This window comes from Haematobia irritans, chromosome 5 (assembly GCF_050003625.1).
Source record: "Haematobia irritans isolate KBUSLIRL chromosome 5, ASM5000362v1, whole genome shotgun sequence".
NCBI classification, from domain to species: Eukaryota; Metazoa; Arthropoda; class Insecta; order Diptera; family Muscidae; genus Haematobia; species Haematobia irritans.
Window position 1 is genome coordinate 50,852,908 of NC_134401.1, and position 27,501 is coordinate 50,880,408.

The following is a 27,501-nucleotide window of genomic DNA, read 5'->3' on the forward strand; positions in this document are numbered from 1 at the left end:
TATACAAATATAAACATACATAGATATTTTTAGAAATAACATTTGGGGCAAATGTATTTGTTTTTATTTCCACAAAAAAATGCATTGCCCCCTTATTTGTTTTTTGTTTTATTTTTATTATTATTATTAACTATTATTATTATTGCGATTTTCCTTTTTCTCATCGATTGTAATGACATCGTTTTAGTCGTACATACATATACTATATATATACTATTTCATACATATGTATACATATATACATATATTCATATATACATACATATATATATGTTATCTGTTTCATTTTCTTTTTTTATTTAAAATAAGTAAGAAATGAAATAATAATTATTATTTTGAATAATTTAAGCGTTGATATGGTTAATACCAAAAAAACAAACAAGATAAAAAAACTCAGTTGAACGAATGAAAAAAAAAAAACACGAATCAACGGATAAAGGTGTATGTAACTGGAAACTTCCTCTAGGACTTGTATTTTTTTGGAATTTTTGAAAAGCTTAAAAATAAGAAGAGAGATGTCTACATAAAAAACAAAGGCGAAAATACAGTTACACACCACAATTACTTTGTTTTCAAACCTAAAACATAAACACTGCTAAAGTACGAGTGTATAAACATAAAAATTATTAATAAAAAAATATACAAGAAAATATATTTTCCAAACATTGTAGTTAAAAATAAAAAGAAATCCTCATATTCATGTTGTATTAAGGTAAAATATTTGATTTCTTAAGGTTTTTTTTAACAACAACATCCAGTAAGGTAACATGCAGGTATCATCATAAAATACAGTGGAAATGTGCTTGTCTTGCATAAAAAAGGTGTCTGATTAGAGTCTTCAAAAGAGTGGTCCAGTATATCATTCGAAAGGTGGATATTCTGTTCGAGTTTAAGGTGAGTACTAAGTTCGAGTTTAGGCCTTATACTAAGATCACGTTTTCGCACGAAAAACTTATACTCCATATAAAAACGTTAGCGCGGAATAAATGCGAAATCTTTGCTTTGAGCATTTTCAAACACATATTTATACAACCCTGGATTTTTCGCACGTTAAAATAGGCAGGTATATTATTTCGCATTAATAAGTTAACCCTGGGTTTGAGACCCAATTTACGGAGTAAGATGACGATATTCGTTTTTCGCAGAAACGAACTTAGTACTAAGCATTAAGGTGGGTATTAAGTTCGAGTTTAGCAGATAAAATCGTCATTTTTTCATCGATTATACATTTTAAGGAATACAAACTTTGTTAAAATTTACTTTGGGCCACCTTTAAGGTGAGTATTAAGTTCGAGTTTAGTCGCTAAAATCGTCATTTTTTTCACTAAAGTGATAACTAAATCAGTAAAAAAAGGCCTAAAATTATACATATTTGTTGCAGATTTCATTATAACTTGATGGAGAATAGTCCAAAGCAAATTTTCACAAAGTTTGTATTCCATAAAATGGATTATTAAAGAAAAGTAATCGTGAAAAAAAAGACGATTTTAGCGGTTAAAGGTGAGTACTATGTTCGGTTTTCGAGTTGAAAATCACTTTATTTTCGCGATTACTTTTCCTGAAACAATTAAAATTATAAATGAAAACAAACATATTCCCATAATGTCTTGCAGAAATTTAGAGGAACAAGAAACTGCGCATCAATTGAGTTAATTTATCTGCATTATATTGAACTGTTTTAATAAAGTAACCGCGAAAATTTCAACTTGAAAAGCGAACATAGTACTTGCCTTAAACTCGAACTTAATACCCACCTTTAGCCGCTAAAATAAAAAATAAATCTATTAAAGCAGAGTAACATTATAACTTTTTTTTGGTAAAATTTATTATAACTTGGTGGGGAAATGTCCAAAGCAACACTTGAAAAAGTTTATTTTCTTTAAAATGAATTATTAAAGAAAAGTAATAGTGAAAAAATGGCTGTGAGTATTAAGTTCGAGTTTAGCCGCTAAAATCGTCATTTTTTCACGATTACTTTTCTTTAGTAATCCATTTTAAGGAATGCAAACTTAGTGAAAATTTGCTTTGGGCTATTCCCCATCAAGTTATAATAAAATTTGCAACAAACGTGTATATTTTTATGCCTTTTTTACTGATTTAGTTTTCACTTTAGCGGAAAAACTCGAACTTAGTATTCACCTCGAACTTAATACCCACCTTTAAGCAGTATTTTCACGGTTACTTTTCTATAAAAGCTCATTTTAAAGAAAATTTACTTTTCCAATTGTTGCTTTGGATCATTCCCCACCAAGGTTGGCTGATAAGTTCCCGACCTGACACATAGATGGCGTCGCTAGTATTAAATGCATTATTATTTTTATATAGTACCAACCTTCAATTGATTCGTGTCAAAATTTGACGCCTGTAAGTCAATTAGTTTGTGAGATAGAGCGTCTTTTGTGAAGCAACTTTTGTTATTGTGAAAAAAATGGAAAAAAAGGAATTTCGTGTTTTGATAAAGTACTGTTTTCTGAAGGGAAAAAATACGGTGGAAGCAAAAACTTGGCTTGATGAGTTTTCGGACTCTGCCCCAGGGAAATCAACAATAATTGATTGGTATGCAAAATTCAAGCTTGGTGAAATGAGCACGGTGAACGCAGTGGACGCCCGAAAGTGGTGGTTACCGACGAAAACATCAAAATGATTTTGAATGACCATAAAATGAAGTTGATCGAGATAGCAGAGGCCTGGCCTTAAAGATATCAAAGGAACGTGTTGGTCATATCATTCATCAATATTTGGATATGCGGAAGCTCTGTGCAAAATGGGTGCCGCGCGAGCTCACATTTGACCAAAAACAACAACGTGTTCATGATTCTGAGCGGTGTTTGCAGCTGTTAACTCGTAATACACCCCGAGTTTTCGACAGTCGGCTGTGTGGACAGCGTCCGGTGAACCGTCTCCGAAGCGTGGAAAGACTCAAAAGTCCGCTGGCAAAGTAATGGCCTCTGTTTTTTGGGATGCGGATGGAATAATTTTTATCGATTATTTTGAGAAGGGAAAAACCATCAACAGTGACTATTATATGGCGTTATTGGAGCGTTTGAAGGTCGAAATCGCGGCAAAACGACCCCATATGAAGAAGAAAAAAGTGTTGTTCCACCAAGACAACGCACGTGCCACAAGTCATTGAGAACGATGGCAAACATTCATGAATTTGGCTTCGAATTGCTTCCCCACCCACCGTATTCTCCAGATCTGGCCCCCATAGACTTTTTCTTGTTCTCAGACCTCAAAAGGATGCTCGCAGGGAAAAAATTTGGCTGCAATGAAGAGGTGATCGCCGAAACTGAGACCTATTTTGAGGCAAAACCGAAGGAGTACTACCAAAATGGTATCAAAAAATTGGAAGGTCGTTATAATCGTTGTATCGCTCTTGAAGGGAACTATGTTGAATAATAAAAACGAATTTTGACAAAAAAATGTGTTTTTCTTTGTTACACCGGGGGCTTATCAGCCAACCTGTTATATTCGATTTTAGCGGCTAAACTCGAACTTAATACCCAACATTAGGCAAGAATGAAAATAATTTTGTTTCTCAACGCCAACAAAAGCTTGAAGAAAAATCACAGTGCTTCTAGTATACTCTAGCAGAGTGCATATTTTTTATTTTTCCGTGGAGATTTATTATTTATTAAAAGATTCCACCATCTCACATTTCTCTTTGGTGTTTTAAGGATCTGTTGGTTTTGTAGTACTTTTGAAAATTTCCTCTGGTAACCAATTTTTATTTTCCTGGAAAAATAATAATGTGATTCTTTTCTTGGTTAACCAAAATCCAAACTTACACTATTCCGCCTAATATTAGCTGATTTTCGATATTTCGTTGGTACAACGAACTTGAATATGGGTCGCAATATGGAGAAATAAACAATTTCAGCTACTGATATAAAACTGAATCCCATAAAAAGACCCAAGATGCCGCCAGTATTAGCTGTAATGGGAATATAAAGAGCGAAAATATTTTGCAGATGAGAAGGAAGATTAGAAAAAGAGTAGCATTTAATTGAAAAATTAGGTTAAGTTGCTTAGTCTCGGGTCTAATCTAACCTAACCTATCATAGGTGTCACGTTTATGTACCTATTGTCAAGAAATTCTCGGATTTCTCGACTTATTCCTTTGTAAATTGTAAGAAGAGTGTTTTCTAGTCTTCGAATTTCAAAATTTGAAAAATGCCGAAAAATCGACTTTTCAAGATTAAAAAAAAAGTATATACAGCAGTAAGTTCGGCCGGGCCGAATCTTAAATACCCACCACCATGAACCAAATATTAGGGTTTACTTTGAAATTTCAGGAGGGCTTGAGGACACTTCCGGAAGATAAATTTAAAGATTTCACCTATGAGGACTATATCAGATTCTGGATTTATAAGAACCATTTTTGTTTGAGTTTTAGAGGAATTATTAACATCTCTTGTATATGTGCAAGAAAATTATAAAATAACGTCTTGAATTGAAATCTTAAATCTGTAGATTTTCACCCGAGAAGTAAAATTTCGAAATTTTACATTGAGTTTCAAGCAATTTTCATGATCAGTTGACCTACACCCTCAAGAAGTGAAGTCGGTCTATATGGAGGCATTACCAAATGGACCGATAAAAACTTAATCCGATACACGTTTTTGTGAGCCTCAAATACCAGAATATTTTGAATTTCAGGCAGATCAGATAAAAACTACGGTTTATAGAAACCCAAGGAGTTAAATCTGGAAATCGTTCTTATGGGGGCTATACTAAAATATGGACCAATACTCACCGTTTTCGGCACACCTCTTTATGGCCCGAAAATACCTCTAGATTTCCAATTTCAGGCAAATTGGATAAAAACTACGGTTTCTATAAGCCCAAGACCCCAAATCGGGAGGTCGGTTTATATGGGCACCATACCAAAACATGGACCGATGCTCACCATTTTTGGCACACCTCTTTACGGTTCTAAAGTACCTTTTGAATTCCAAATTCAGATAAATTGGATAAAAACTACGATTTCTATAAGCCCAAGAAGTAAAATCGGGAGATCGGTCTATATGGGGGCTATACCAAAATATGGATCGATACTCACCATTTTTGGCACACCTCTTTATGGTCATAAAATACCTCTAGATTTGAAATTTCAGGCAAATTGAATAAAAACTACGGTTTCTATAAGCCCAAGACCCCAAATCGGGAGGTCGGTTCATATGGGCACCATACCAAAACATGGACCGATGCTCACCATTTTTGGCACACCTCTTTACGGTTCTAAAGTACCTTTTGAATTTCAAATTCAGATAAATTGGATAAAAACTACGATTTCTATAAGCCCAAGAAGTAAAATCGGGAGATCGGTCTATATGGGGGCTATACCAAAATATGGATCGATACTCACAATATTTGGCACACGTATTTGTGGTCCTACAATACCACTAGATTTCCAATTTCAGATAAATTGAATAAAAACTGCGGTTTCTATAAGCCCAAGAAGTAAAATCGGGAGATCGGTCTATATGGGGGCTATACCAAAACAAGGACCGATACTCACCATTTTTGGCACACCTCTTTATGGTCATAAAATACCTCTAGATTTCAAATTTCAGGCAAATTGGATAAAAACTGCGGTTTCTATAAGCCAAAGAAGTAAAATCGGGAGATCGGTCTATATGGGGGCTATACCAAAACATGGACCGATACTCACCATTTTTGGCACACCTCTTTATGGTCATAAAATACCTCTAGATTTCAAATTTCAGGCAAATTGGATAAAAACTACGATTTCTATAAGCCCAAGACCCCAAATCGGGAGGTCGGTTTATATGGGGACTATATCAAAACCTGGACCGATATAGCCCATCTTCGAACTTGACCTGCCTGCAGACAAAAGCCGAGTTTGTGCAAAATTTCAGCACGATTGCTTCATTATTGAAGACTGTAGCGTGATTACAACAGACAGCCAGACAGACAGACAGACATCGTTATATCGTCTTAGAATTTCTCCCTGATCAAGAATATATATACTTTATATAGTCGGAAATCGATATTTCGATGTGTTACAAACGGAATGACAAACTTATTATACCCCCGTCACCATTCTATGGGGTATAATAAAATCTTTTCAAAATTTTGTATAAGGCCGGTATGCACCTCTAGCGAAAAATTTCATTCCCATAAGAAATGCATTGCTATTTATGCTAACGAAATTTTCGGTAGCGTTCAATTTCGTAAGCTGGTACGCACCTCTAATGAAAATAACAGGGATGTCAAAAGCATATTTTGGCAGCAAACATTTAATTTATTACAATCATTGTGTGCGTAAAAGTTTTAAAAGGTCTGAAAATAATAAACAATTTATTTGCGGAATATTTGGAACATATATTAACAATTTCTAAAAGCGATTAGCTGGTTTAAAATTTGTGTACACAGCCTTGTTTTTTTGTTTTAGACTTAATTAAATTTTTGCCACCGAAAATTTCGCTAGAGGTGCATACCGGCCTATAGTAATACAATTTTGACAAAATTTTTTATAGAAATAATATTTTGATAAAATTTTCTATAGTAATAAAATTTTGGCAAAATTTTCTATATTAATGAAATTTTGACAAAATTTTCTATAGTAATAAAATTTTGGCAAAATTTTCTATATTAATGAAATTTTGACAAAATTTTCTATCGAAATAAAATTTTGGTAGATTATTTTTGGGGATTGGCTATATATAACTATAGACCGATATGGACCAATTTTGGCATGGTTGTTAGCGGCCATATACTAGCGCAATGTACCTAATTTCAATACTCCAATAGCTCCGGAGGATCGGTTTAAATGGGGGTTATATATAATTAAGACCGGTATGTACCAATTTTTGCATGGTTGTTAGAGACCATATACTAACATCACGTACCAAATTTCAACCGGATCGAGTGAAATTTGCTTCTCTTAGAGGCTCCGCAAGCCAAATCGGGGGATCGGTTTATATGGGGGCTATATATAATTATGGACCGATGTGGACCAATTTTTGCATGGTTGTGAGAGACCATATACTAACACCATGTACACATTTCCACCGGATCGGATGAATTTTGCCCCTCCAAGAGGTTCCGCAAGCCAAATCTGAGCGTCGGTTTATATGCGGGCTATACGTAAAAGTGGACCGATATTGCCCATTTGCAATACCATCCGACCTACATCAATAACAACTACTTGTGCCAAGTTTCAAGTCGATAGCTTGTTTCGTTCGGAAGTTAGCGTGATTTCAACAGACGAACGGACGGACGGACATGCTTAGTTCGACTCAGAATTTCACCACGACCCAGAATATATATACTTTATGGGGGTCTTAGAGCAATATTTCGATATGTTACAAACGGAATGACAAAGTTAATATACCCCATCTTATGGTGGAGTTCATAAAACAAAAACTTTTTGGTGTTTGGTCAAAGCAGGGATCGAACCCACAACCCTTGGCATGGCGGACGTAGCAACCACTGCTCCACGGTGCCCAACTAAATGTATGTTTCTATTAAATAAAGTTTGTTTAATCGGCTAAATATAACTTATATGGATAATTTTCTATTGATGACAATAACAGCTACATAGCTCAGTGCATAGTGTGTTGGCTTACAAATTGAATGGTCCGTGTTTCGATTATCCGTTCAGGCGAAAGTAAACTTTCAAAAATTTTATAAAATCGAATAATTTCTTCTACATTGCTTGCATTACAGAAAAAGGTGCTAAGAACTAAAAATCCTCGTGACAGTGAGAAAGATGTGAGGGAAAATGCAATTAGCCATAAACGATTGTTTTTTGAGTTAGTCTTTATGAAATTGTTTTTACATCTTAGAAAAAAAAAAACGTTTATCACAAAACATATATACTTTTCTTTCAAATAAACTTCCTTACAGCGAAAAGCAAATGAGAAACAAACTTTTTTTGCCTAAAATTTCGTTTGGGAGGAAAGAATAATTTTTTGCGTGCACCACCATGAATAATAGTTTCCTTTCAAATTCCAGGGGGGTTTGATGACACATATTCTCCCAGGCAGAGCAGTTCAACCAGTACACTTCCCGAAGATAAATTTAAAGATTTTACCTATGAAGACTATATCAGATTCTGGATTTATAAGAACCATTTTTGTTTGAGTTTTAGCGGAATAATTACCATCTCTTGTAAGTGTACAAGAAATTGATGAAATAACGCCTTGATTTGAAATCTAAAATCTGTAGATTTTTACCCCAATTATTTAAATGATTACGAGAAGTAAAATCTGGAAATTTTACATTCAGTTCCAAGCAATTTTCATCATCTGAAATCGGTCTATATGGAGGCTTTACCAAATAGACCGATAAAAACTTAATCAATTTGTGGCAAATCGGATAAAAACTACAATTTCTAGAAACCCTAGGAGTTAAATTGGGAGGTCGGTCTAATAGGGGTTATGTCAAAAACATGGATTGATACACACAATATTCAGCACATCCAATTGTAGTTCTAGAATCTAGACTCGGAGGGCCGGTATATAAGGAGGCTATATCAAAAAATGTACCGATACATAATATATTCGGTCCTAGAATACCTCTACATATCCAATTTCAGGCAAATTGGATAAAGACTACAGATCATAGAAGCCACAGTGGTGCAATGGTTAGCATGCCCGCCTTGCATACACAAGGTCGTGGGTTCGATTCCTGCTTCGACCGAACACCAAAAAGTTTTTCAGCGGTGGATTATACCACCTCAGTAATGCTGGTGACATTTCTGAGGGTTTCAAATAGAGGTGTGCACGCTCACGCACACTCACGACGGAGAAATCTTATTCACGCACACTCACGCACGATATTTTTTGGTAGGACTCACGCTCACGAAAAGAAAATTTGTACTCACGCACGAAAATCTTTTAAATGTCGTGACTCACGAAAAATATCGTGACTCACGAAAAATGTCGTGACTCACGAATAATTTTATGAGTGATTTACCTTTAGAACCTGACTGAAAACATGAGTATGGTTAAAATCGTTTGCGTTATAAAAATCTTACCACCTAGGATGTCACTAAAATTATAAATGAATTCAAATCGAAAGCATTTTATGTTCGTCAACGGGATTATTTTCGTAAGCGTGTTTTTCCGAAATTCGTACTCACGCACACTCACGAAGATATTATTTTCGTGACTCACGCTCACGCACGACGTTTGGTTGGTTAATCACGCTCATGCACACTCACGCCGTTGCCGCCAACGTGACTCACGACTCACGCGTGAGTCACGACAATTTCGTGTCACGTGCACACCTCTAGTATCGAGTTAAAAGTAGACTAATATCGTCCCCGTTTCTTGTAGAATATCGGATCCCCTTGTAATCTGTAATCCATAAAAGAGTCGATGTTCAATCTCACTTACATAGAAATTCTGTTAATCCAATGTAGATATTTTTCAACTCAGCATGTATAACCGATTCACGAAAATAAAAATGCAACACCGCAATATCCTCCAAATTCTCCTTAGCCATTGAGGCTAACAATGGACTTTGTATGGAATAATTTTGTGTGGCCAATGAGGATGAGAAGATATCTGGTTGGAAACTCAAATCGAAACAACCCGGAAGGCAACGTGCCAAACAATCACTGGAAACAGTTCGCGAAAATACTAGCTGAGCTTTTTCAATGCAAAACAATCTGCTCATATCACAGATGGTTACATTGCTGTAGATGACTGGTAGGTAATACGGTATGCAACCACATTGGCGAATCATATATTCCGCCTGGCATTCATTCTCACAATGATGCTTGGAATAGTATTTGTAATAGAGTAATGGTTCTTCGTTTTGGAATAGACATTGGCGTTGTTTACGATTTATGCCACGTATGGATCGAGCGGCCTCTGAGAGTATAGTCTCTAAACGAAAACGTGATTCCGATCTTAGGGGTACTGTTAGGCCAGCTTCTTTAACTTGAGGTAAATCAATCGGACTACTAATTGATACTTTAAATCCTGGACCACTGGTGGACGAACAGTAGTAATCCTCAATATCGGCATTTAGGATTAATGTTATACCCATGGATATACCGGTTCCTGTAATATAGAAAAATGGTATTATGATAATGTGACATCTCTTAACAAATGATTGGAATCTTTTGATTTACAGCCAATTTCTCATATCAGAAACAAATGCTTTCGCTGTACGAGGATATCCAAAACAGCTGAATTTCTAAAGGAAAAACAGCTGTTTTTGGCATTTCAGTCGAACGAACGCGTTTTTTCGGATGTGAGATTTTAGCTCCTGTACTAAAAGTATTCTCCAAATGTCAAGTTGACATTTTATTATTTTAAAATTGTGACAAATTTGAACAAAACTATTCTGCACAATTTGTGAAAAATTTCAACTTAAATGATCATAGTTTTGAAGAATGCTGGCGTAACCGAGAGTTGATAAGGTTGACGTTTGGAGAACAAATATGATATTTTTGTAAAAGTGGCACTACCTTTCAGATTTCATCAAATGTATTAGAAGGGCACACTTATAAGGTAGAATCAATAAAACAAATACAATTTTCTCTTCTTTGTATGTGTACTTGGCCGTAATTCTTCTTGTCAAACTTAATTGCTCTTATTTGTTGGTTTGATTAGGTGTGTGTGTGTGCAGTGTGCAGAGTATTGTTGACAGGAAGAATTCAGAGAATTCACTAAAAATTATTAAATCAGCTGGCTTAAGCTTCTACCTTATAAGTATACCCTGCATATATTTCTGGTTCGTACCCAATGTATGGCGAGGATAGTAATTTGTTGGCAACTTTTGTTCATATCCGGTTTCAGGACTCCAATTGACTGCATGACCTTTATCAAATTTCCGCAAACCTCCGATTATGGGATTTCTAAATTTTTAAGAGAAAAAAGAACATTGATTAGTACTGTGACGCTGGAAGTCGGAGGCCCTTGTTTCCAGCCACGGCGCTTTGCGAGAATTTTTCATTTATTTTCTTTTTATGTTATATCCTGAATTTACTTGAATTTATTTCAAATTGATTTTATTTTATATAATAATCATGAATGTAAATTATAGTTAAGTTAAATTGTTTTTTTTTTTAATAATAATAATGAATTACCTTTTTGTTATAAATATTACATGAATATTATGTTATAAGACTATAACCAAGCGTAAGTAATTGAAGTAATACTACGTTCGCACTAGACACGAAATCTCGCTATTTAGAACCAAAATCTCAAGTGTTTGGACTGGCAAAATAATGAGATTTCGTAGATTTGAGGATTTAAAAGCTGTTTGTAAACATATCAATACAAACACAAACCCGTATGTGTACACGCACTCACACATTAATCTACAAGGAAAATTGGGACAGGGTTGCAAAAAGCGCATTTTTAGTACTAAAACCACAGTTGTACAAAGCAGTATAGGGGATTTTTGAAAAAGATTTTGTTGAAATCCTCTACGAGCCAGCTGATATTTGCCTATTGCAAATCTACTGAGATCCAGAAGGATTTCAGCCAAAATCCTCGTTTACGAGGATTTCGTGTCTAGTGCGAACGTAGTACGAACCAGTTGCCGTTATAAAACAACAACATCACAGGTGAGCATCACCTATTACGCATGATGGGGAAAAGTATAAAAGACAGGCAGTGTGTGAGATCTTGGCTAGTCGATCAACAGCAGCCAAGAAGGACACATGAACGACTCTAGCCACGTGTTCTCTCTCATCCTTTCCTATCCCACAGCTAGAGGTGTGCGACCACTCTAGCCACGTCTTCTCTCATCCTTTCCTATCCCACAGCTCGAGGTGTGCGATCACTCTAGTCACGTGTTCTCTTTTCCCCTCTTCCTTTGCTATTCTACAGCTAGAGGTGTGCGATCACTCTATTCAGGTGTTATCCTTTTCCTTCCTCACCCTTTTTCTATTCTACAGCTAGAGGTGTGCTACCACTCTGGTCACGTGTTCTCCTTTTCCCATTCCTCCTATCTCTCAGCTATAGGTGTGCGATCAATCTAGCCACGTGGTTCTCCCTTTCCTCTTTCCTCCCTGTTCTTCAGCTAGGAGAGTGCGACCACTCTAGCCACGTGCTCCTCCATTTCGTCGTGTCCTCCTACTCGTCAGCTTGGGACCCAAACTGTTATCGACATCCGACGTTCACCGTGTCCCTCCATCTCACCCCGTCGACCAAAACCCCACTTTCTCACATCATTCTATCTAACTTCTTCTTTCCCTCGTATCCGTCTTTTATTCCAGGAACTTTGTCCTTGGAAGAAGGGACTCGAAGTCCCTTGTCTTGGCCATTTTGATATCCACCTTGACCAAGAAATTTTAATGTGGCAGCTAACTGTATTTCGCGCCTTACTGCTGTAGATCGCATCTCTCAAACCTCCGTCTGCTGTAGACCGCATCTCTCAAACCACAAAGCAACGCTATCCATTTTATTGTATTTACTATTTCTACCCTTCACCACTACTGTGGTACAGGGTATAATAAGTTTGTGCATTTGTATGTAACGTCAAGAAGGAAAAGTCTGAGACCCATCGTTTAGTATACCGATCGTCTTAGAATTAAATTCTGAGTCGATTTAGAGATGTCCGTCTGTGTGTCTGTCTGTCCGTTCATGTATTTTTGTGCGCAAAGTACAGGTCGCAGTTTAAGTCCGATCGTCCTCAAATTTGGCATAGGGTCGTTTTTTGGAACAAAGACAATCGCTATTGATTTTGGAAAAAATCGGCTCAGATTTAGATATAGCTGTCATATATATTTATCCCCGATCTGGTCATAATTGGCTTGTTTATCAACCGATGTTCTTCGAATTCCGTACATCCGAATATTTCATGAGGCTCGAAAAACTTGCAAAATGTCAGTCAAATCGGTTCAGATTTAGATATAGCTCCCATATATATCTTTCGTACAATTTTACTCATATGGCAACAGAGGCCAAAGTTTACTACCGATTCTGCACAGAGAGTAGAATTGACATTCTACCAATGCTTGGTAAATTTTATTGAAATCGGTTCAGATTTAGATATATCTCCCATATATATCGTTCGCCCGATTTACACTCATATGACCACAGTGGTCAATCTTTTACTCCGATTTAATTGAAACTTTGCACAGGGAGTAGAATTAGCATTGTAGCTATGCGTGCCAAATTTGGTTGAAATCGGTTCAGATTTAGATATAGCTCCCATATATATGTTTTTCTGATTTCGACAAAAACGGTCAAAGTACCAACATTGTAAAACCGCCACTGCTTAGTCGAAAAGTTGTAAAAATTACTCTAATTTTCCTAAACTTCTAATACATACGAGTATATATCGAGCGATAAATCATAAATAAACTTTTGCGAAGTTTTCTTAAAATTGCTTCAGATTTAAATGTTTCCCATATTTGTATACCCTCCACCATAGGATGGGGGTATATTAACTTTGTCATTCCGTTTGTAACACATCGAAATATTGCTCTAAGACCCCATAAAGTATATATATTCTGGGTCGTGGTTAAATTCTGAGTCGATCTGAGCATGTCCGTCCGTCCGTCCGTCTGTCCGTCCGTCTGTTGAAATCACGCTAACTTCCGAACGAAACAAGCTATCGACTTGAAATTTAGCACAAGTAGTTGTTATTGATGTAGGTCGGATGGTATTGCAAATGGGCCATATCGGTCCACTTTTACGTATAGCCCCCATATAAACGGACTCCCAAATTTTGATTGCGATTGCTCTAAGAGAAGCAAATTTCATCATATCCGGCTGAAATTTGGTACATGGTGTTAGTATATGGTCTCTAACAACCATGCAGAAATTGGTCCGTATCGGTCCATAATTATATATAGCCCCCATATAAACCGATCCCCCGATTTGGCTTGCGGAGCCTCTAAGAGAAGCTAATTTCATCCGATCCGGCTGAAATTTGGTACATGGTGTTGGTATATGTTCTCTAATGACCATGCCAAAATTGGTCCATATCGGTCCATAATTATATATAGCCCCCATATAAGCCGATCCCCAGATTTGACCTCCGGAGCCTCTTAGAGGAGCAAACGTCATCCGATCCGATTGAAATTTGGTACGTGGTGTTAGTATATGGTCTCTAACAACCATGCCAAAATTGGTCCATATCGGTCCATAATTATATATAGCCCCCATATAAGCCGATCCCCATATTTGACCTCCGGAGCCTCTTAGAGGAGCAAAATTCATCCGATTCGGTTGAAATTTGGTACGTGGTGTTAGAATATGGTATCCAACAACCATTCAGGAATTGGTCCATATCGGTCCATAATTATATATAGCCCCCATATAAACCGATCCCCAGATTTGGCTTGCGGAGCCTCTAAGAGAAGCAAATTTCATCCGATCCGGTTGAAATTTGGTACATGGTGGCAGCATATGATATCGGTTCATAATCATGGTTACCACTCGAGCCAAAAATAATCTACCAAAATTTTATTTTTATAGAAAACATTGTCAAAATGTTATTTCTATAGAAAATTTTGTCAAAATTTTATTTCTATAGAAAATATTGTCAAAATTTTATTTCTATAGAAAATTTTGTCAAAATTTTATTTCTATAGAAAATTTGTTCCAAATTTTATTTCTATAGATTTTTTTCCAAATTTTACTTCTATAGAAAATGTTGTCAAAATTGTATTTTGTCAAAATTTTATTTCTATAGAAACTTTAAACATAATTATATACGTATTTAATCGGCCTTTTTATACCCTGCGCCACACTGTGGAACAGGGTATTATAAGTTAGTGCATATGTTTGTAACACCCAGAAGGAGACGAGATAGACACATGGTGTCTTTGGCAATAATGCTCAGGGTGGGTCCCTGAGTCGATATAGCCATGTCCGTCTGTCCGTCTGTCCGTCCGTCCGTCTGTCTGTGAACACATTTTTGTGATCAAAGTCTAGGTCGCAATTTAAGTCCAATCGCCTTCAAATTTGGCACATGTTCCTAATTTGGGTCAGAATAGAACCCTATTGATTTGGGAAGAAATCGGTCCAGATTTAGATATAGCTCCCATATATATCTTTCGCCCGATATGCACTAATATGGACCCAGCAGCCAGAGTTTTATACCGAGTTGCTTGAAATTTTGTACAAACATAACACTTAGTCGTATAGTCAAGTGTGCAAAGTTTGATTGAAATCGGTTCAGATTTAGATATAGCTCCCATATATATCTTTCGCCCGATATGAACTTATATGGCCCCAGAAGCCAGATTTTTGGCCGAATTTGTTTGAAATTTTGCACAGGGAGTAGAATTAGCATTGCAGCTATGCGTGCCAAATTTGGTTGAAATCGGTTCAGATTTAGATATAGCTCCCATATATATCTTTCGCCCGATATTGACTAATATGGTCCTAGAAGCCAGAGTTTTGGCCCAATTTGTTTGAAATTGTGCACAGGGAGTAGAATTAGCATTGCAGCTATGCGGCCAAATTTGGTTGAAATCGGTTCAGATTTAGATATAGCTCCCATATATATCTTTCGCCCGATATGCACTTATATAGACCCAGAAGCCAGAGTTTTATCCCGATTAGCTTGAAATTTTGCACAAGGAGTACAATTGGTAGTATAGTCATGTGTGCCAAATTTGATTGTAATCGGTTCAGATTTAGATATAGCTTCCATATATATTTTTCGCCCGATATGGACTTATATGGCCCCAGAAGCCAGAGTTTTGGCCCAATTTGGTTGAAATTTTGCACTAGGAGTACAATTAGTAATATAGTCATGTGTGCCAAATTTGGTTGAAATCGGTTCGGATTTAGATATAGCTCCCATATATATGTTTTTCCGATTTCGACAAAAATGGTCAAAATACCAACATTAGTCGAAATACCACTGCTTAGTCGAAAAGTTGTAAAAATGACTCTAATTTTCCTAAACTTCTAATACATATATATCGAGCGATAAATCATAAATAAACTTTTGCGAAGTTTCCTTAAAATTGCTTCAGATTTATATGTTTCCCATATTTATACCCTGCTCCACACTGTGGAACAGGGTATTATAAGTTAGTGCATATGTTTGCAACACCCAGAAGGAGACGAGATAGACACATGGTGTCTTTGGCAAAAATGCTCAGGGTGGGCTTTTGAGTCGATATAGCGATGTCCGTCTGTCCGTGAACACATTTTTGTAATCAAAGTCTAAGTCGCAGTTTTAGTCCAATCGACTTCAAATTTGGCACAAGTATGTGTTTTGGCTCAGAATAGATCCCTATTGATTTTGGAAGAAATCGGTTCAGATTTAGATATAGCTCCCATATATATATTTCGCCCGATATGGACTTATATGGACCCAGAAGCCAGAGTTTTACCCTAATTTGCTTAAAATTTTGCACAAGAAGAACAATTAGTACTATAGTCAAGTGTGCCAATCGACTTCAAATTTGGCACAAGTATGTGTTTTGGCTCAGAATAGATCCCTATTGATTTTGGAAGAAATCGGTTTAGATTTAGATATAGCTCCCATATATATCTTTCGCCCGATATGGACTAATACGGTCCCAGAAGCCAGAGTTTTACCCCAATTTGGTTGAAATTTTGCACAGGGAGTAGAATTAGCATTGTAATTATGCGTGCCAAATTTAGTTGAAATCGGTTCAAATTTAGATATATCTCCCATATATTGCTTTCGCCTGATTTACACTCATATGACCACAGAGGCCAATTTTTAACTCCGATTTAGTTGAAATTTTGCACAGGGAGTAGAATTTGCATTATTGCTATGCGTGCCAAATTTGGTTGAAATCGGTTCAGATTTAGATATAGCTCCCATATATATGTTTTTCTGATTTCGGCAAAAATGGTCAAAATACCAACATTTTCCTTGTAAAATCGCCACTGCTTAGTCGAAAAGTTGTAAAAATGACTCTAATTTTCCTAAACTTCTAATACATATATATCGAGCAATAAATCATAAATAAACTTTTGCGAAGTTTCCTTAAAATTGCTCTAGATTTAAATGTTTCCCATATTTTTTTACTAACATTGTGTTCCACCCTAGTGCATTAGCCGACTTAAATTGTGAGTCTATAGATTTTGTAGAAGTCTATCAAATTCTGTCCAATCGAGTGATATTTAAATGTATGTATTTGGGACAAACCTTTATATATAGCCCCCAACACATTTGACGGATGTGATATGGTATCGACAATTTAGATCTACAAAGTGGTGCAGGGTATAATATAGTCGGCCCCGCCCGACTTTAGACTTTCCTTACTTGTTTTTTAATAACATTGTGTTCCACCCTAGTGCATTAGCCGACTTAAATTTTAAGTCTATAGATTTTGTAGAAGTCTATCAAATTCTGTCCAGATCGAGTGATATTTAAATGTATGTATTTGGGACAAACCTTTATATATAGCCCTCAACACATTTGACGGATGTGATATGGTATCGAAAATTTTGATCTACAAAGTGGTGCAGGGTATAATATAGTCGGCCCCGCCCGACTTTAGACTTTCCTTACTTGTTTAGTTTAATATATACCACGTATGGACTATGTGGTATATATTACGGTGTTAGGAAGTTTTAAGATACCTTGCCATCGGCAAGTGTTACCGCAACCCAAGTAATTCGATTGTGGATGACAGTCTTCAGTAGAAGTTTCTACGCAATCCATGGTGGAGGGTACATAAGCTTCGGCCTGGCCGAACTTACGGCCATGCTTGTTTTTACTAACATTGTGTTCCACCCTAGTGCATTAGCCGACTTAAATTTTGAGTCTATAGATTTTGAAGAAGATGGTCTATTTCCAAAACTCCAGACTCAAGGATTTAATCCGAGACTTTGACAAATGCCAAAAATTTCTTCAGCTGTAGGCAAAACCCCTCAATAAATGTTCATATGGTGCCAACGAGTGGGAGAATGGTGCCACATATAAGAGAAGTTTCTTGTCTTTCTGTAGGATATTCCATAGCACTTACCTTCTTTTAAATAGGAAATCCGGATGCAATGAATTAAAAGAACAGCAGAGGCCATCATCGGTGAGTACTTCACGAAACATATCATTGCAATTGTATTCCGTGGAACCAATTTGACAGTGGAGAAGCATACTTGAACACGGTTGGGAATGCTGAAAATACCATATTTCCCATTAGACTTCATAGAAGTTCATCACTTCTAAATTCTAACTACCTTGATAATAAAATTTGAGATATACAAATCATTATTAATAAAGTCCAACGATTGATCTAAATCACTTTCAATGGTGGGATCTGAGAAACACAAATATCTAAGTATGTAATATTCCTTAGAGTCTCTGAAATACATCTATAGAAAATAATCAAATAAAATCAACATCATTTGCATATTTACTTCGTATAATTTGCAACTTTGGAATTGAGGGCCTTGTTCATATTGCATATTGTTATGGCTGGTAAGGGTAAGGTCACGATAGGTGTAGGATGAGGATTTATGCCAATCAGTACAGGAGTACTATCCCAACGGCCATAGATATTTGTTATTAAATTAACAGCAATTATGGAGCAGGCCAACAAAGCCACAAAGAAAAATAATCTAAGAAGAAAGAAACGAGACTCTTATTACAAAATTATTTTCTATTTCCCACACTCACTTTTCCCAAGTAGTTAAAGAGCTATCGACCAAATATTTAAAACCATGTAATGTTGTCTCTTGAAGATATTTCTTAAGGTTTCCCATACAGTACAATTGTACTGCTTCACTTCTTTTGAGCCTTTTTTGGTGGTCAACTGGATTTGCCATGATTTGATGCTTCCGAAAGGATTTTCTAAACAATCTCAATAGTTTTGTGATGTGTGGCACTGAAGAACACTTACTTACATGGTTGGTATGAAACCTCTTAGATTTATACCACCAGAATTGGTCATGAATGGGAGGTAGGAATAGATGTTAATGGCTTTTTGATAATAACATTTAAGTAATATTACATGAGTATATTTAGTAGCAAATTACCAAATATGTACATTGTTAAAAATTGAACGTTGTTGAGAGAGAAAAACGACCATTTTCATCCAATGGACATTTCTTGAATTCACAATAGCTCACTATGGGGAATTAATGAGTTTCTGTTTAATGTTTTATTTCTATAGAACAAGACTAACGCTTTATCCTTTTTTTTTAATTTCATAAATTTTACTTTATTGACATTTCTTTAAATAACAATAACAATGCTACTGTGAATTAATGAGATAAAATATGGACCTTCACTAGGTCTGTTTTCTTTTCGTACTGGATGCAAAATTTGTATGAGCTATCCAGAACATTGTTGCACTGGTTTTGATAAAGTGACGTTTTTCGACTCACAATAGCAACTTATTGTGACTAATTTGTCGAATAACATGAAATCCAAAGTGTTACAGTGTCATAAATAATAACAGCATAGAAAGAGTTTTTAATAATATTTAATCTTCTGTACTTTCTCATAAATATCTCCAGTTTTTGCATTTTATCTAAATTTATCTAAACTTAATTTTCCTCAAATTACAATTGTGAAGGTATTTTGAAAAAATCCACCAAAAGGGATTAAATTTTTTTATTGAGCAGGTGTGCAGAGGCATTATTGTCTTATAATAGGTTTTTCTAATCGGATCACCATTGCTATTAAGAAATATTCAGTTTTATTATTGTGAATTGAATTCTTGATAAGAGAGAAATTCTAAGAAGATATAACCATGTCCGTTTGTAAGTCTGTTGTGATCACACTAAAGCCTTCATTAGGGCTGTTTTCTTTTAGCACTGTCAAAATTTTATTTCTATAGAAAATGTTGTCAAAATTTTATTCATATAGAAAAATTTTTTTTCTATAGAAAATTTTGTCAAAATTTTATTTCTATAGAACATTTTGTCAAAACTTTATTTATATAGAAAATTTTGTCAACATTTTATTTCTATATTTTGTCAAAATTTTATTTCTAGAAAAAATTTTGTTAAAATTTTATTTATATAGAAAAATTTGTCAAAGTTTTATTTCTATAGAAAAAATTGTCAAAATTTTATTTCTATAGAAAATTTTGTCAAAATTTTATTTCGATAGAAATTTTTGTCAAAATTTTATTTCTACAGAAAATTTTGTTAAAATTTTATTTCTATAGAAAATTTTGTCAAAATTTTATTTCTATACAAAAATTTGTTAAAATTTTATTTCTATAAAAAATTTTATCAACATTTTGTCAAAATTTTATTTCTATAGAAAATTTTGTCAAAATTTTATTTATATAGAAAATTTTGTCAACATTCTATTTCTATATTTTGTCAAAATTTTATTTCTAGAAAAAATTTTGTCAAAATGTTATTTATATAGAAAAATTTGTCAAAGTTTTATTTCTATAGAAAAAATTGTCAAAATTTTCTTTCTATAGAAAATTTTGTCAATATTTTATTTCTATAGAAAATTTTGTCAAAATTTTATTTCTATACAAAAATTTGTTAAAATTTTATTTCTATAAAAAATTTTATCTACATTTTGTCAAAATTTTATTTATATAGAAAATTTTGTCAACATTCTATTTCTATATTTTGTCAAAATTTTATTTCTAGAAAAAATTTTGTCAAAATGTTATTTATATAGAAAAATTTGTCAAAGTTTTACTTCTATAGAAAATTTTGTCAAAATTTTATTTCTATACAAAAATTTGTTAAAATTTTATTTCTATAAAAAATGTTGTCAACATTTTATTTCTATATTATGTCAAAATTTTGTTTCTAGAAAAAATTTTATCGAAATTTTATTTCCATAGAAAAATTTGTCAAAATTTTATTTCTATAGAAAAATTTGTCAAAATTTTATTTCTAAAGGGTGATTCTTTTGATGTTAGGATTTTCATGCATTAGTATTTGACAGATCACGTGGGATTTCAGACATGGTGTCAAAGAGAAAGATGCTCAGTATGCTTTGACATTTCATCATGAATAGCCGAACGATCTGCCACAACGTCGAATTTTCAGTGAATGGGCCCTAGAAAAGTTGGCAGAAAATCCGCTTTTTTATCGACAAATTTTGTTCAGCGATGAGGCTCATTTCTGGTTGAATGGCTACGTAAATAAGCAAAATTGCCGCATTTGGAGTGAAGAGCAACCAGAAGCCGTTCAAGAACTGCCCATGCATCCCGAAAAATGCACTGTTTGGTGTGGTTTGTACGCTGGTGGAATCATTGGACCGTATTTTTTCAAAGATGCTGTTGGACGCAACGTTACGGTGAATGGCGATCGCTATCGTTCGATGCTAACAAACTTTTTGTTGCCAAAAATGGAAGAACTGAACTTGGTTGACATGTGGTTTCAACAAGATGGCGCTACATGCCACACAGCTCGCGATTCTATGGCCATTTTGAGGGAAAACTTCGGAGAACAATTCATCTCAAGAAATGGACCGGTAAGTTGGCCACCAAGATCATGCGATTTGACGCCTTTAGACTATTTTTTGTGGGGCTACGTCAAGTCTAAAGTCTACAGAAATAAGCCAGCAACTATTCCAGCTTTGGAAGACATTTCCGAAGAAATTCGGGCTATTCCGGCCGAAATGCTCGAAAAAGTTGCCCAAAATTGGACTTTCCGAATGGACCACCTAAGACGCAGCCGCGGTCAACATTTAAATGAAATTATCTTCAAAAAGTAAATGTCATGGACCAATCTAACGTTTCAAATAAAGAACCGATGAGATTTTGCAAATTTTATGCGTTTTTTTAAAAAAAAAAGTTATCAAGCTCTTAACAAATCACCCTTTATAAAAATTTTTGTCAAAAATTTATTTCTATAGAAAATTTTGTCAAAATTTTATTTCGATAGAAATTTTTGTCAAAATTTTATTTCTATAGAACATTTTGTCAAAATTGGTATAGCCCCCATTTAACTTCGGGAAGCGTTTTAGTTACTTTGGAGAGTATCTGTCAGAGAGTAACCCGCGTTTGTCTGTCTGTTGTAATCACACTACAGCCTTCAATAATGGAGTTATAGTCCTGAATTTTTTGTTTGCAGTCAGGTAAAGTTCGAAGGTGGGATTAGATTTATCCCTCATATAAATCAAATCGGGAGGCGATTTGAGGTCCGATTTGCATGAAATTAGGAATCTAAAGGAAGTTTTGGTCCATAAATAAGTGTGCCGAATATGATGTGAATCGGTCCAGGTTTTGATTTGAATTCTTAGGTTTCTAGAAACGGCAATTTTTATCTGATTTTCCTAAAATTCAAAATGTAGAAGAACTGTAGATTTATAAATATGTGTGCCAAATATAGTGTGTATATTTTGGTATAGCCCCCATATAGACTAATCTCTGGATTTGACTTCTTGGCCTTCTAGGACCGCAATTTGTATCCGATTTGTCTGAAATTGAAATCTAAAGGTATTATAGATCCATAAAGAAGTGTGACGAATGTGGTTTATATCGGTCCAGGTTTTGATATAGCCCCCATATAAACCGACCCACAGATTTCATGAATATCTACTAGTGCCAAAAATAATCTTCCAAAATTTGAAGAACATTTTATCACGAATCTACCAAATTATTTTTTTTTAAGTTTTTGATAACATTTTATGGTGAAATTACTTCAAATGAATGAATAGTCCCTCCTGTTAGTGACAGTTTTTTTGGTGTATAAATATCTCTGGGATTGTAAATGAGTCGAACATTAAATGTAAATGAAAATTAAATTTTTATAGAAATAGAATTTTTTTCAAAATTTTATTTCTATAGAACATTTTGTCAAAATTTTATTTTAGTAGAAAATTTTGTCAAAATTTTATTTTAGTAGAAAATTTTGTAAAAATTTTATTCCTACTGAAAATTTTGTCAACAATTTATTTTTGTCAAAATTTTATTTTAGTAGAGAATTTTGTCAAAATTTTTTTTCTATAGAAAATTTTGTCAAAATTTTATTTCTACAGAAATTTTTGTCAAAAATTTATTTCTACAGAAATTTTTGTCAAAAATTTATTTCTACAGAAATTTTTGTCAAAAATTTATTTCTATAGAAAATTTCGTCAAAATTTTATTTCTATAGAAAATTTTGTCAAAATTTTATTTCTATAGAAAATTTTGACAAAATTTTATTTTTATAGAAAATTTTGTCAGAATTTTATTTTAGTAGAATTTTTTTTAACAATTTTATATCTATAGAAAATTTTGTCAAAATTTTATTTCTATAGAAAATTTTGTCAAAATTTTATTTCTATAGAAAATTTTGTTAAAATTTTATTTCTATAGAAAATTTTTTTACCTGGTATACCATACTTTTGCTATAGCCCCATTTAACATGGGGAAGCGAACTAGTTGCTTGGGAGAATATCTGTCAGAGAGTAACCCGCTATTGAGAGGGGCTTTCAGAGGAAAATATTATATTCGATTTATGCACTGAAAAAAAAATGTAAGTGATATTAAAGATTTTGCAACCCAAATTTTAGGATGTGAAATTTACAAAATATTGAGGACAAATTTCTTTAAAATAATGATATTTTAATTAAAATAAAGTTTATAATCTTTGCTTCAAACATTTTTTTTCATTAAATTTAGGACACAAATTTTGTAAATTTACGTCCCTCCGTTAAAGTCGCATGTCTTTGAACTAAGGCTAATTTTCCTTAAAGTAAAGAAACACATTTTTGATTTAAAGAAATTATTCTTAAATTAACTGAAATATTGAAACTTTAGATTTAAGATAAAAACGCTTCAAATTTAGGCTAAGACTTATTTTGAGGATTTAGCGTTTTTGGTTTAAGGTTGTTTTTTTTGGAATTAAGAAAACATTTTTTACTTTGAAGTATCCGTTATAATTTAGATTTTTAAACTGACATTTGTTTGTACGTGAGTACCTTTATTAATAAACCGCGAAAAGAGAATGAAAATTTGATAAATGAGATCTGTATCCTAATTTTAATTTTATTGATCCTAAATTTAAAGCCAGATAGGTCGCTAAAAAATGTCTTTATTTTAAAGAAGCCGCATCTTTCGCTCGGAATCAATACCAAAATCCTTAAAGGAAGGTCAAAATCTTTGGATCCAAGTAAACTTTTTTTGAGTGTGGTGATGGGTATTTAAGATTCGGCCTGGCCGAACTTAAGGCCGTTTATACTTGTTAATCTTCTCAAAGGATATCATATGATCGTTAGGGCTTTTCTTAATGTTTTCTTAATGCCCATAACTGAATTTTCTTTGAGTGTAAACTTTAATCACTCACAAACACACACGCACTCATACACATCCACTTAACATACCCCTGCGTTGGAGTATGTCTGGCACCATTTATAGTTTATGGTTATATGAATACTTTGTGCCATTCGTTGTTGTTCGTAATTAAGTTTTCTGCTAAAGACATTTTTTTCTTGAAACTCAACATGGACATTTGTTCTCATCCCCATGCAAGTATATATCTTCCTCTTAATTTAAGCCAAGTACATAAATAATGCAGTCTAAGTATGTTCGAAGTAGTAAGCGTATGGTCTGCTGATGAATGAATGGACGAGACGTGTATGTATGTATGAGAGAGTGGGGGTGGGTGGTAAAGGTAATTAAATTGAGAAAAGATTGAGTCTTTTTTTCCGGTTCATTCTCGGCATGAAATTACTTTTTTTATGATGTCTTTTCTACTTGGGAAATTTTATGTATATTTTTACAATTCCAAGTGTGAGTTGGTATTTTCAGAGTCCCTGTTCTTTTTAACCTATTTTGGATGGGTGGAAGGCAAAGGCGTAGCCAACCTATTACGTATGGGCACTTCTAGTTTTAACCGCTGAATCTACTCGAATATTTTATTCTGTTGAACCAACCATATTGTTCCAAAAGCATTAGCAGAGTGTTGAAGTTAAAATTTTTTAGGTCCGCTAGTAATCTAAAGCTGTATGCTCCTAAAATACACTTACGCTTACACAAAATGCAGGATGTCTCATATATACGGTTGCCACAGTTGGTAGGATTCTACAAAAAATGGTAGATTTTTTACTGCTGGATAGATTGGTAGAATTCTTGATGTTTTGGTAGATTTTGCAAAATATTTATCTCAAAAGATTTTCTAGAAATACAATTTTGACAAAATTTTATATAGAAATAGAATTTCGACAAAATTTCCTATAGAAATAAAATTTTAACAAAAATTTATATAGAAATAAAATTTTGATACAATTTTCTATAGAAATACATTTTTTTGTTTTGTTATTGTTGGTTTTGTTCTTTAATCATTGTTGTTGTTTTTTTGATTTCAGCTTAAAACCATGCATTGACTAAACTACAAGTGTAGATTAACCAACAGAGAAATAAAATTTTGACAAAATTTCCAATAAAAATAAAATTTTCTATAGAAAGAAAATTTTGACAAAATTTTCTATGGAAATAAAATTTTGACAAAATTTTCTATAGAAATAAAATTTTGACATAATTTTCTATAGCAATAAATAACATATTTGATTTAAAGAAATCGTCTTTAAAATTATATATGTTGGATCTTTAAATTTAAGATAAAAGTGCTAAGGCTAAGACTTATTTTGAGGATTTTACATATTTGGTTTAATGTTTTTTCTTTTTTTTTTGAATTAAGAAAACATTTTATACTTTGAAGTATCTGTTGGCTCTGAATCAATACCAAAATCCTTAAGGCATGGTCAGAATCGTTGGATCCAAGTAAACTTTTTTTTGAGTGTAACTTCCATCTTTCTTTTCTTCGTTCATCTGTTGTTTCGTGCGTCCGTCCATCTTTCAAATTATGTTAATACTATTTACATTCCGTCAATACACCCGTCCTTTTTTCCGGTCGTCCGTCCATCCTACACTGAAAAAAATATTTACGTGATATTAAAGATTATGCAACCTCAATTTTAGGATGCGCAATTTACACACTATTAAGGACAAATTTCTTTAAAATAATGAAATTTTAATTAAAAGAAAGTTTATATTCTTTGCTTCAATTTTTATACCCTGCGCCACACTGTGGAACAGGGTATTATAAGTTAGTGCATATGTTTGTAACACTCAGAAGGAGACGAGATAGACACATGGTGTCTTTGGCAATAATGCTCAGGGTGGGTCCCTGAGTCGATATAACCATGTCCGTCTGTCCGTCCGACCGTCTGTCTGCACTGTTAGAAAAATATGTTTTTCATATGTTCCGATATAAACAAAATGTGTTTCGGGCACAATTTTAAAACACAATATATTTAAGTGCAAACATGTAATGTTCCTAAACTAACACTAAATGTTTGGGACATCTATGTTAATATGTTAGAATATATTATGTTTGGGACATGAATGTTTCATAAAAATCATATGTGTGAATGCAAACATATATAAATTTACAAATTTCGACTAAACATACATATGTTGTGATATTTTATTCAAAGCGACAGAGAGAGTATAGAGAAAGAAATAGAGATGAAAACCGGGAGAGTTGACGAAAGATATCAACATAACACAGCGAGAGAATCAAAAGAGAGCGATTTCTGTGAAACCGCTTGTATGTTGTTTCGGAAAACTGTTTTATGATAAGGCCAAAAATTTGATATGCTTAAGTCTAAATATTATTTAATTTGAATAAAGAGAATGGACATTCGGAACCAAGAAAATAGACATTTGAAAAACAAACAGCATATGTTTTCGACTTGAGAGCAGCATTTTATGTATGTGTGGACATGTGTTTTGTTTATCATTTTGGCATTATGGGCACAATTTTTTTCTTGGTTCGTTAAAAGAAATCATAAAAATAACGAAAGGGCACTATAGTCTTTTTAGAGTTGGGACAGTAAAATGAAATAAGGAGGAAATAGTGAAAAATTACACAGTAAAATGTATAAAAACAAAGTTTAGTTCCTCTTAATTAATAAGTAGTCCACGAGGAGTTGACGGACACCTTCAAATATAAAAGCGTGCGTTAAGTTCGAGTTTTGCAGCTAAAACAATTTAAAAAGTTTATTTTCTTTAAAATGAATTATTAAAGAAAAATAAAAGGCATTTTAGAGCGATGGTGTTAAATGCTAGTAAAAAACTGTTCACGCCTAAATAAATGTATGTTTATATTATAAAATTATATATGTACGTTTATACTCGACTCCACGTTCTTCTTTTGTTAGAGTTTTTGAATTCCTTCCAAATTTTAAAGTTTTGTACCAAAAACAGTTTTTTGTTACAAAATTTTTATTTTTGCAAAAAAAAAAAAAAATATTTCATCCAAAAATCAGTCAATTTCGTTTATATCAAGCTACTGTCTATAAATCTTTAATAACCCACATTTCGAAGTTTCATTATAAAAATTTAATATAGCATAAATATAAATGTGTAAATTAAAAAAAAAAGTGTTCGGTCGGAGCAGGGATTGAACCCACGACCCTTTGCATGCAAGGCAGACATGCTAACCACTGCTCCACGTGGCAAACAAATGTATGTTTCTGTTAAATAATGTTATGTTTGCATGGGCTCGTGGGCGCTGCAAACTATGCTATATAAATGTAACTTATAACGATAATTATCTGCTGGTGACCATAACAGCTACGTAGCCCAGTGGATAGTGTGTTGGCTTACAAACTGTATGGTCCTCGGTTCGATTCTCCGTGCAGGCGAAAGGTAAA

General features: G+C 33.9%; 1 protein-coding gene across 1 annotated transcript; it reads right to left on the minus strand.

The window, feature by feature from the left end:
- Positions 1-3,493: 3,493 nt before the first annotated feature.
- On the minus strand, positions 3,494-19,096 carry ppk12 (pickpocket 12). The gene is made up of 8 exons (XM_075311041.1): positions 18,553-19,096; positions 18,294-18,494; positions 18,114-18,237; positions 17,903-18,051; positions 10,725-10,840; positions 9,369-10,040; positions 3,789-3,934; positions 3,494-3,735 (listed from the first exon to the last, which is right to left on the minus strand). The coding sequence occupies exons 1-8, from the start codon at positions 18,699-18,701 to the stop codon at positions 3,673-3,675; spliced, it is 1,620 nt and encodes a 539-aa protein (XP_075167156.1). The 5' UTR covers positions 18,702-19,096; the 3' UTR covers positions 3,494-3,672.
- Positions 19,097-27,501: the final 8,405 nt, after the last annotated feature.

Bases quoted from the DNA above. Each gene is read 5' to 3' on its own strand.
- ppk12 (XM_075311041.1), bottom strand. From the start codon at position 18,701: ATGGCAAATCCAGTTGACCACCAAAAAAGGCTCAAAAGAAGTGAAGCA. The intron at 18,052-18,113 runs GTAGTTAGAATT...TGGTATTTTCAG, and splicing joins TCTCAAATTTTATTATCAAG to CATTCCCAACCGTGTTCAAG. The intron at 3,736-3,788 runs GTAAGTTTGGAT...TTATTTTTCCAG, and splicing joins CTAATATTAGGCGGAATAGT to GAAAATAAAAATTGGTTACC.